Consider the following 11887-nt stretch of genomic DNA (forward strand, 5'->3'; position numbering starts at 1 on the left):
TAAAAATACTCACTTGAGTCTCACTATTGGAGAGGGTCTTATATCTAATGATCTGAAGAAATAAATTTGTATTCCTACCCATAGTTTTTAATATACAAGTTTAAAATACTTAATTATTTAGTTAATAAAATGAAAAATTATACTAATTGATCATTAAAATTTTAAAATTCTTTGTATAATTCACTCTTTCATTTTTCATTTCATTATATACATAAAAAAAAAATACTTTGGTTATATATTTTGTCCACATGCAGCATACAAAATATTTTTTTTTGTTTATTTAAAAATATAATGTTGAATTATAAATAATAGTTAAATTACCGTGCATGGCACGGGACTTAATCTAGTATTTAACTAATTTCTCTCACCTAGTGGACCCATCATGATCATATTTTATTAATTTCATATTCTCTCTCATCCAATCCTCTCCACTATTTTTGCTTTTTATAATTTTTTATTCCTCCACCTACCCTACTACCTTCATATATTATTACTTTCTCTATTTTTTCTTAAAACTACGCGCATAGAGAAATGGAGCAAGTATTTAAAAATGAAGGGAGTAATATGTAACGGAGGTAGTATTTTTATTTGGATATCAGTTAGATTCTTGGATAACTTTTCTTTAACAGACATCTGATTGAAAAAAGACATTGAGACTTGTTTGTAACTTATAATGAAGGACTAGGTGTGAACCTTATTTTCTATAATGCAGTTTTCTACTGTTTGATATCATTATTTTCAATCATCTGTGATTAGTGGTCTCTAATTGTCACCTTAATTTAAGGTGATGAGAGTGTAATTCTAACCAAGATGGTGCTCCAAGCGTAGCTCGTGCAACATTCTTGGTAATCATGTATGCACCAGCATTATACTGGTTTTAAATTTTATTCATCAATTTCTAATTGTTACTAATATGAAAAATGCTCTATTGTAGTTTACTTTATATTCCAATTTTCAAGGTATGGTGATGGATTGATGAAGTGAGAGTTCAATGGGTGTGCTTTCAACATAGTTTAGTTTGACGAATCAATGATTCATGAATTTGTATATTTACACATAAACTATGTTAAGGTATTATCCATATAGTTTTAGCTTTTTATATCGACTAATATTATAATTTGTATACATCACTTCTCTATTAAGGTGATGTTGTAAAGACAAAATTTGAAATTGATGGATTAGTTTGATGTGAAATTATTTATTTTAGGATCATAATTTTGATTTTAGCAATCAAAATCTATACTATATTGTATACCTATTTAGAGGGTTTAGATTTTGAAGGTTGGTTTCTAATAATATATATATATATATATATATATATATATATAGGAACTAGCCGAATATTAGGAACTAAGAACTAATTTCAACCATCAGATTAAAACGAATTGGATGGCTGTGATTAAATCTGGAAATTAAATTCATTGAACCAAAAAAACAAAACTTTCGTTTCTCCTCCTTCTCACTGATAACATAGCATTTTTCAAGTTTTCTCACCTCAATCATCTGCTCAAAAGTCAGGAATTTGTTGTAATCTACACCATTCTTCAACCATATTCTTAATTTGGTGAAAAATTTCTTAATTATAGAGGTAAGCATTGTAAATTTGGTGTAAATCGATTTTTAGGGTTTAATTTTTTTTCGTACGATAATCGGATCATATATACTATCAATTTAGAGCATACATTTACAACTTCGTCAACAATTTGCTATGTTTAATGTTTCAGATTCATTAAGATCATATATCCTATCGATTCTGATAATTTTTGCTTGAAGTTTTGGTGAATTCACTTCTATTCAACTCCAGAGATTTGGGGTATTTGTATTTTACTGATTTGTGCTTGAATTTCATCAAAATTTAAGCAAAATAAACTGAATGCACACTAACTGTTTGACAAATTGCCCCAATGAATGATATTATTTTATCAATTTCAAAAGTAGATAGATAATAAGTAAAAGTAAATCAATTATATGGTAAAGTTAATCGAAAGACTAACATTATGACGCTTATGAATTTGAGCTACTTATTTAAACTTGTCGAGATAATTTTGCGCTCATTTTTTTGAGATATTTTGTAGGTTTGAGTACAAATTTAAGTGAATAATTAAGTGACATTGTGAATGAATGTTAAATTAAATTTTTGGCTTGTGAAGGATCTTAACAGAATTCCTGGTGCTAACAAGCTTGTCATATGTTTGACTTGATACGTGGGGATGGATATGGAAGATCTTAAAGTATGTGTACATCTCATCAAGTGTCCCTTGCTCCCTTGCTAATGGCTCCTCATTTGTTTATGTCATTGATCATAGATTATGGGTTACTTCCATCCTTTTTTACTGTATTACTATATTTCTTTGATTTCTTCTTAGATGATGGTGCAATTAATGGGAGCACGATTATCTAAACCACTAGTGGTGAGCAGAGTTACTTTTATTTTATTTATTTATTTTTTTTTTGACATCAGCATAACTTAATTAAATTACAAGTTAAAAGTAAAGCTAATTAAACTAGTTCGACTATGGTTGGCCAGAAGATGTGCCTGTTGTACCTTGTCTCTATCCCCTTCTAGGATATTACAACACTGGAATTTCAATCCCAAATTATTAATATCCTGTATGGTCCAGAAGATGCTTATATCATTTATTTTCGTCTTACGTTAAAGATTGACCAAATTCATTGAGTCCGAGTAGAAAAGTATTTTAGAGAACCCTATAGTAGTACACCATTTTAGGGCTTCAAGACACGCTTGTGCCTCCGAATGCAAGGCCGAAGCTGCTAATCCAAAGCCTGCTCCCGCATCCAAGCAATCCTCTTTATTCAGCTTCATAGCCCATCCAAACCACTTTGTCCACTATTTTTTTCCCAAGAGCCATCTATCTAGAGCGTACAATCCGGCTGACCCATACTTGGACAAAAAAATAAAACTTTCCCGTCCAATATGTACCTGGCACAAACTCGGTCGTTCATTGAGTTCCGTTTCTTGAGTATGCTGCATACCTAAATTAGGAAGATTTGGTTTGTTGTAGTCGTGAAGAGATTGTAATGCTTGTTCAATGTTCCTTTCCAAAGTGGTAGTACCACCACTATCTCCTCGGAAAAGACGTTGGTTTCCAGTAACCCACAGGCCCCATAAAGTTGCAATAAAGGTGGTAATTGCGGAGCTATGGATACCATCCCGACTATAAAGAAGCAGGATATAGGTTTGAATCCAATCCGGAAGAGTAATGGAATTGGAATCATTAGTTGTATAGCTATTAACTACGTGTGCGTTATTCCACGCAAATTTAGCTAAATCACAGAATCTAAAGATGTGTTGTGTGTTTTCAACCTCCAACCCGCAAAAGTCGCATAGAACATTCATTTGCATACCTCGCTGTGCAAGTTTTTCTTTTGTTCGGATGGCTTCATAGAAAAGTTTCCACATGAACATACTCCAGTTTGGCGGAATTTTAAGTCTCCAAATGATTTTGAAGAACTCAAAATTGTCTGTGCTATGATTCGGTTCTTGAGTGTTTGTCTTTTGTGATAAGAAGGCATACCCAGATATCCCTGAAGAATGATTCGGCCAATACATGAAGTCCTCCGCCCTATCACGTGGAAGCTCCATCCCTAAAATTTGTTATGTGATGTGCCACTCAAATTTCTCTCTCACAAGAGGAGCATTCCATGAACAAGAATGTTGGTTAATAAAATCTTTAACCTTCCACCTCAAATTATCACGAAGAGTTTGATTTGACTTGACCACTGGAACTGTCCCATTAACCCAATTACTGCTACAAGCAGGAATATTATCGCCATTTCCAATCTTCCAAGAAAAACCCGGTAGGAAACGGTTAGCAACTTGCTGGAGCCCTCTGGGAGCATAAGAAATGGACCTAGCACCTGATTTCTTGGAACACCATGACACATAACACATTTCACTTTTGCATTAAAAATCTTAGCCGCCAAAAGTTGTGGATTTTTGTGCATCCTAAGAACATTCTTGAATAAGAGGGTATCATTCATCATACTAGTTGCTCTAATTCCTAAACCACCCATTCCTTTTGGTAACTGTATTATTTGTCTCTTTGTCCAATGAATACCCTTCTCCCCACTTGTAGCCCACCAGAACCTAGTTATGAATGAATCTAATTTGTTGGCTATTGCTAAAGGCAATTTTAGAGACTTCATAACACGTGACGAGATTCCCATTAAAACTGAGTTAATAAGTACCAATTTTGCAGACTGTGACAATCTACACGTAGACCATGCCAGGATTTTTGTTTTTACTTTTTCCACCAAGAAATTGAAGTTATCTGACTTTTTCCCCGAAATATCAATTGGATTCCCTAAATGTGTTCCCATAATCTGAACACTAGGAATCCTTAGAATTTCCTTATATTCGGTAACAAGATTTTGGGGAACAGAGGGACTAAATTTGATGTATGATTTTTGGAAATTTATTCTTTGTCCCGAAACTACCCCAAATCTTGTTAAAATATCCCGAATGTTTGCGCAAGAAGAATGATCAATTTTAAAGAAAAACATGGCATCATACGCAAAAAATAATTGTGGTATTTTTGGAGCTCTTCTTGCAATTTTAATACCACTAAACAATTTAATTTCTTTGGCTAAAAACAACATTCTTGACAAAACATCCATACAGAAAGGAATAAATATGGGGATAGAGGATCACCTTGTCGAAGACCACATTGTGGCTTGAAGCTTTAAGTTGTTTTCCCATTTACAATGGCCTTGAAGCTGACCGTTGAGACACATTGTGAAATCCACTGAATCCAACGTGAGGAGAAGCCATAAGATTTTAGGATTTTAAATAAAAAAATCCAATCTACCCGATCATAAGCTTTTGACATATCAACCTTGACAGCGGCTAGATGAGTCAATTGTTTTTTCATGTTAATGAAATGAATAAGTTCCTGCGATAAGTACACATTGTCTTCCATATGTCGACCTGGGATGAACGCATGTTGATAATCCGAAATTAAAAAAGGCAATGCTAATTTCATGCATTTCGCCGAACACTTTGCAATACACTTATAAACTGTGTTACAAAGACTAATCGGCCTAAATTGTGTAACCATTTCTGGAGAATCGATCTTTGGTAGGAGAACCAATAGGGAAGCATTTAGCTTAGTCAACAGAAACCCTGTGTCAAAGAAATGTTGCACACTTTTAATCACCGTGCACCTACGGACTCCCAATGAATTTTAAAAAATTCCGCTATAAATCCATCCGGCCCTGGAGACTTCGAAGAGTGAACATCAAATATTGCGTCTTTGATTTCAATTGGAGTAAAAGGTTTTTCTAAATCCTCCGAGATATGCTGCGGGAAACTTGGGAAATGAATTGGGTCGAGCTCAGGCTGGAAGGCATTCTTGATGTGTTTGAAAAATAAATCTGCAATTTTCTCCTATCCTTCCATCCATTCCCCATCGTCATTACAAAAGATTAAAATTTCTTTCCTCTTCTTTTTTTGTTTAACCTTGTTGAATAAGCGTCTAGTAGGAGCATCCCCTTCTTTTAGCCATCATTCTTTGATACGTTGTTGCTAATAGCCATACTGTAGTTGGCATTCTGGGATAATAATATTGAGCTGTTGAACCAACTGATTACCACCACTCAAACTGGAAATATTCGCTCTAGTACAAAGAAGCTCTATGTTCACACTTTGCCAATTTATTCCTAGAATTCGTCTATTATCAAGACACCATTTTTGAAGAAGATGTCGTACGCAACGCAATCTTCTCGCAAGAACAAAAGGATTCGAGCCCGGAATATATTTACCCCATTCCAGTTTGATTAATGAGCAATTTTCGAGAAACGCAAACACCAAACCTCTACTTGGTAAGGCCGATTGACTGCAAATTGCGGCAGGTTCAATTCGAAAGTAATTGCTGCATGATCCGACACTATAATGGGTTCATGTGTTATTCTCTCATTACCAAAATCATCAAACCAATCAGAGGTTACATAGCCAAAACCATTTCCAAGTCTTTTATTAGTCCAAGTATATCTCGGACCCGAAAAAGGAATTTCAATAATATCGTTATTTAAACGCCAATCAATGAAATTATCCACCCCTCTAATAGTTGGAATTCCACCAAGTGAATCCGCTAGATATTCAATTTGATTAAAATCACCAAGTAAAAGACATTTAGGGTAATTGCAAATAATGTCAGTTAGCTCATTCCAAACCGAAACCCGGTCCTCAACAGCCGGAGCACCATACACAAATACTACATACTTTGATATTCCACTAAAATCAACAATATTACATAGCATAATATTTTGAGAGCAAAAGATTGGAGTAATTGTAGCATTACACCAAGAAAATAAAGCCAATCCGCCCCTCGTACCTACTGTATCAATTCCAAAAGAGAAATTAGGGGAAAGACAATCCAAAAGAGGATTAACAACAGTCATAGCCATCTTAGTTTCACACAAGAACAAAAGAGAAAGATTTTTAGTTTTAGTTAACCACACAAGATAAGGAATTTTAGGGGCGTGTGGGTCATTTAATCCCCTAGAATTCCAGCAGATTATCTTCATATCTGATTTGGGGGTTGAAACGATGCAGCCTCCTCACCAATTTGCTCCACAAAAGATTATTGCACTGCTTTATGAAAATCAACATCCATGTCATCTTCATCATCCTGCCTCCTTTTAGAAGTGACTTCCTCGCTCCTTTGCCTTTTGCTCGGACCAGAAGACGAAGAAGAAGAGGTAGCAGAAGGTCACTTTTTATTTCCCTTGAACTCAAGAACAAGTGGTTTCACACCCCAAGTTCGTGCCATGTCAACATCCAACATGGCTTTAGATCTGAATTTCATAGTACCAAGTTTATCACGTTGCCAAATACTGAAAGCTCCCTTTTCTGACCAACGATTCAGCGTCTTCAATTTCCTTTTCGCTACCCAATTCAGATCATTGAAGCTTCTTCTTACTGTCAACCCATTCTCAGATTTGACAAGAGTAGAATCATTTAATCTCCTCCATTTACCAGCCCAACTTGAATGGCTTGAATTGAAAAGATCATCAATATTAATTGATCTAATTGGAGAAATTGGAGTGACAGGGATGTTGGGCGGATCATATTCTGTCAATGGAACATTAAGCAAATTCGTTCTATAAATTATTGGAGACTAACCCACGAAGCGAGAACAAGTGGGTTAGCCTTTTGGGAAAACACGAGCTAAATTGTTTCTTGAAAGCCTGAGGTTTCGTGCAAATTGCCGACCTGTTTCAACAAAATTATATGCAACAGCAGTAATACGAAATTCACGGTTAGAATCGTGACTATTTTTAGAAATAACAATAGGTTCCGGCCTCGGCTCAAGAAGACGAGGACACGGAATAGGTAGAACTAGGGGAGGTGGAGCAATAACAGTAAGAGAAGGGAACGAAGTGGCTAGCACCCTTCGTCTCTGTAAGATAGTCGGAGCAGCTGAAGATTCGCCCACCTCGAGAGTCGAGGGTGGAACTGGGTTTGAGACTGAGATGGGGGAGCTGCTGCCGATCGACAGAGATAGGGGCTCCATTGGAGCTTTCCCCCTATCTTGAGTCCCCTGCTCTGTTCTGATGTTGTTAGCCTGGCCAATTGCAGATTCAAATTATGAACTGGGCTTCTTACCTCACGCGGGCTGGGGTTGATCCTCAGACTTGTATGATTATTGCATGGTTGATTGGCTTGATTAGGGGACTGCTGCGACGGGTAATATCGAGCATAAGGGTCATTTCTCAGCCCAAATCTCGTACCTGTTTGCTTGACCATATTGGATTTATCCCCTGCATTTGTGTTCTCAATAATATCAGAATCAGAGCTACCACCAGAAGCAGAGTAATACCTTTTTGTTCCACCACTATCCATGTCACCTCCTCCATTCCTATCCATAAAAGGCAGATCCTCAGGTTCCTCTGGTCTCATGAGGTTAACTTCCGGGTTTTTATATCGAAAAACGTTTGGAAGCCCTTTGACATAATTGGTGTAGTAAGCTTGGCCAGGTCCATACAGAACCCTTATTCCCCGTCTTTCAAGTACAGAGAGCCTACACCGAAGACGGCGAGTAGAAACCTCCTTCTTCACCTTGCATCGCTTCTCACTGTGACCAACAAACCCACAAGATTTACAGAATTTAAATATACCTTCATACCTGAGAAAAACCCAGACTACCCGATCTCCTTCCACCGGTACATAGCACCATGGAATGAGTGGCTGTGATGTATCAATCAACATCCGCACTCTAATATCTGCATGCATGGGTAAGCTTGCTCCAACCTGTTCATATTCTTCAATAAAACCCACATGAGATAAAATTTGGTTTGCCCATTCTCTAGTTAGATACAAAAGGGGGAGCCCCTGTACTCTAACCCAAAGACGAGAAGTAGCAAAACTGATTTCGTGAGGGATATAAGAACGATGATAGCGCCTTAAATTAATAAGACGACCTTCGAAAACAGCAGAGTGTTGGCGAATGATTTCATCCAAATCATAAGCATCGAAACACTCAAAGAGAAAGTAGTTCCCAGATTGATGCACACGAATATATCCTCTTCGTATCCACCTACAATTAACAATATGTTGAACAAAGGTTACTGCTGGAGGGTAGGGTCCCAAGAAGATCCCTATGGCACAACGATTATAATTAATCCGCCCTAGAAAGGTGAAATTAGCAGGAGGGGCTGCCAACACACCCATCTGTTGGTCCTCATTTGGGTGCCCATTGTTATGGGGCCCTTGAGGTTGATAGTTCTCCATGAAAAGAAAGATAAGAGTAGATCTGGAAAGTAAAGAACACAAGACAAAGAGGAAGAATAGAAGTGAAAAGGACTAAGGACAGAAAGAGTACAAAAAGGGAGCTAAAAAGCCACACCCTATTGAAAAAAGAGCATTTAATGCTCCTATTTAAAGGCAAAGAAGAACACACCAGCCAAAATAAGTGGCTTATGCATGAAATCCAAGTGTCACAAAGAAACTAGAACAAGAAATAAAACCAGAGAAGAATAGCCAGATTGGGAAAACAATCTTTGAATAAGTTGAGTATGGAAGTATCTCAATTTCTATTGGTTGAAAAAATTCAAAGAGAGAAGGTTGAAAGATTTTGGCAAAGAAATATGAGACTGAAGAACACGGTTGCATGAAACAGTAACAAAATAATAAAACTCAACTTAGTGAGATATGCTCTCAGCTAGAGAAAGTAAAAATTAATAGTTGCATACGCCCCAAAATAAAGATTAGCTTCAATTGATGAACAAAGGAGTAGTGTTACTCATCTTATATGCTACAAATATGAAGGTTAGTAACTGCATTTTCAGTCTCCCTCGTCTCCTCCTTGTGTTCTAGTTAATGGAGTCAATAAAGCTTTTACTTTCTAATTTTTTATTTTACAAGTCATTATTTTGCAATCGATGTTGTTTGCATCTTGATGCTGATTCCTTCTTTTGAACTTAATTATCAAGTAGCTTGTGCATCAAATGTGTTGTCAAAATAAAATCCTTTGAAAGAAGATAGATCCCAACTATCCCAACTAGGAGATTCACCAAAAGGAGACAAACAAATAATTAAGTGACATTGTTTTCATATGATCATAGCTCTATTATATCAACATTGATCTCATGATGAGAAATAAATCAGCTATATCTAAAAGTAAATTAAAATGACTATAAAGTTAATAAAACAAACTATAAAGTAAACTTATTAGCTCAAATGGTAGAGCACTATGCGGATGCATAGGGGTGTAGGTTCGATTCCTACATAGATCATCTCTAAAAGTAAATATAAAACACTCTAAAGTTATTCAAAATACCTCAAAAGTAAATTAAAGTAACCAAAAAGTAAATCAACTTAGCTTAAAGGCGTACTGAAAATTAATTGGCTTTTGATTTATTTTGTTATCATTAAACCTGAAAACTTAAAATAAAAAATAAAAAAAATAAAAAATTAAAAAAATCATCTTTTCATGATCACATTATCAAGATTGATTAGAAACCCAACTTCAGCACCATTATTACTACCTCCAACTTAAAGTAAATATGAAACACTTTAAAGTTATTAAAAATGTCACAAAAGTAAATAAAAAATAACTATAAAGTTATTTTAAGTTACACAGGACATTTGACTTCTATCAAAAGTAAATTAAAGTAATCAAAAAGTAAATCAACTTAGCTTAAAGGTGTATTGAAAATTAATTGGCTTTTGATTTGTTTTGTCATCATTAAACTTGAAAATTTCAAAAAAAAAAAAAGAAAAAAAAAAAATCATCTTTTTATGATCACAGTACCAAGATTGATTAGAGATCCAACTTCAGCTCTATTATTTCTATCTCCAACTTAAAGTAAATATGAAGCACTTTAAAGTCATTAAAAATGTCACAAAAGTAAATAAAAAAATAACTATAAAGTTATTTTAAGTTACACAGGACGTTTGACTTCTATTCTCCATAGTACAGCAGCTATTATCAGAATTTATAGACATGACAGTATAAAATCAAGTAATGACCCGATTGGGATTCAGGATGGCTCATTCGCTTGTGATTATTTTATTAGAGAACACAATATAGCTAAGTCTCAGATTATAAACCTCAAGAACCAAGAAGCATTTGTTGATGCCCTTGAGTGTGGGCTTTAAGATTGTGGAATAGTAATCAATTACGAGAGAAACATATGAGTTGATGTTGAAGTAAAGGTTTTCATACTAAAAGTAAATAAATAAGTGTAAAAAGTAAACAATTTTATTTTTTTTGGTAGCAGAAAATGAATAAAACATGTATAGAATAATTTCAACTAATAAATGAACCTACGTGGGATTCGAACCCACATCTTTGTGTATTTGCACAATGTTCTACCCGTTGAGCAAGTAGGCTAGTGTATCAAAGTAAAGAAAAGTCACTCTAAGGTAAATCAAAATGTTTCAAAAGTAGGAAAAAAAATAATCTGACTAGTAGTAAGGACGTACAATAATAATATAGAGTTAGCAAGACCAAGATTAATGCTAAATTGAGACTACGAACTGCAACCTTAATATCAAAATTCATTATCTTAGCATTAGCACTTATAATAACTTTGAAAAACAACGCCACTCAACAAAAATGTATTGTTTGTAATTTGGAAAATGTACTGTTTGTAATTTGGAAAATGTACTCTATTTAGTGAACTCCTTTTTTAGGCTGTATAAAAAAGGAGTTCACTAAACAAAGTACATTTTTCAAATTACAAAAACAGGATAATTTTAGAAATTTTACCACAATGTAGTGTAAAAATTAGTCTCTTGTCTGAAGGCCTCAAAAGTTAAAACCCAAGTAGTGAAAAAACCATATCTCACTCTAACAATTACTACTATGCTCAATCCTAACCAAATAGCAACTAGAGCCAACAAACCCAATAAATTGTCATCTTAAGTAGTATATCTTGTATTTATGCAAATTACAAACACAAGAATCACTAATCAAATTATGCCTAATCCACAAAATTATCACAAAGCTATGCAGGACAAGGAAACATGTTTGTAACAAAGAAAATATGCAAGACAGGAACAAGTTAACAAACAGAAACTTAATAATCGCCTCACTGATTCATCATCATTCACTAACCAATTTTAATTAACTACCTTGTTTTGTACAAATTTTCATACTAACTTTGAGCTAGATAACCAACGTCTGTGAGCAAGAAAATGGGAATCTTGTAGGTTGTAAATTACTAAATCCCATACCCCACAAGGCAACTCTAAGCTCCATTCTCAAATTTAGACCAACTATAATCAAATTAGTATCTAGAATCTACATACATACATATCCAAAATTAAACTGTAAGTAAGTTCACCAAGTTATCAATCTATTAAGCATAAATTATTAGTCAATGTAACACGGAGTAGTAGTGATGATAATGAAAAAATATT

The 11887-nt window shown here is 34.8% G+C and overlaps 1 protein-coding gene across 1 annotated transcript; it reads right to left on the reverse strand.

The window, feature by feature from the left end:
* Positions 1–2653: 2653 nt before the first annotated feature.
* Positions 2654–3604, reverse strand: LOC145592152 (uncharacterized). The gene is made up of 2 exons (XM_081648612.1): positions 2942–3604; positions 2654–2848 (listed from the first exon to the last, which is right to left on the reverse strand). The coding sequence occupies exons 1-2, from the start codon at positions 3602–3604 to the stop codon at positions 2654–2656; spliced, it is 858 nt and encodes a 285-aa protein (XP_081504738.1).
* Between the last annotated feature and the right edge of the window lie 8283 nt (positions 3605–11887).

This window comes from Chenopodium album, chromosome 18 (genome assembly GCF_948465745.1).
Source record: "Chenopodium album chromosome 18, dcCheAlbu1.1, whole genome shotgun sequence".
In the NCBI taxonomy this organism is placed as follows: Eukaryota; Viridiplantae; Streptophyta; class Magnoliopsida; order Caryophyllales; family Amaranthaceae; genus Chenopodium; species Chenopodium album.

Bases quoted from the DNA above. Each gene is read 5' to 3' on its own strand.
- LOC145592152 (XM_081648612.1), bottom strand. From the start codon at position 3,604: ATGGAGCTTCCACGTGATAGGGCGGAGGACTTCATGTATTGGCCGAAT. The intron at 2,849-2,941 runs GTACATATTGGA...GGAAAAAAATAG, and splicing joins AACGACCGAGTTTGTGCCAG to TGGACAAAGTGGTTTGGATG.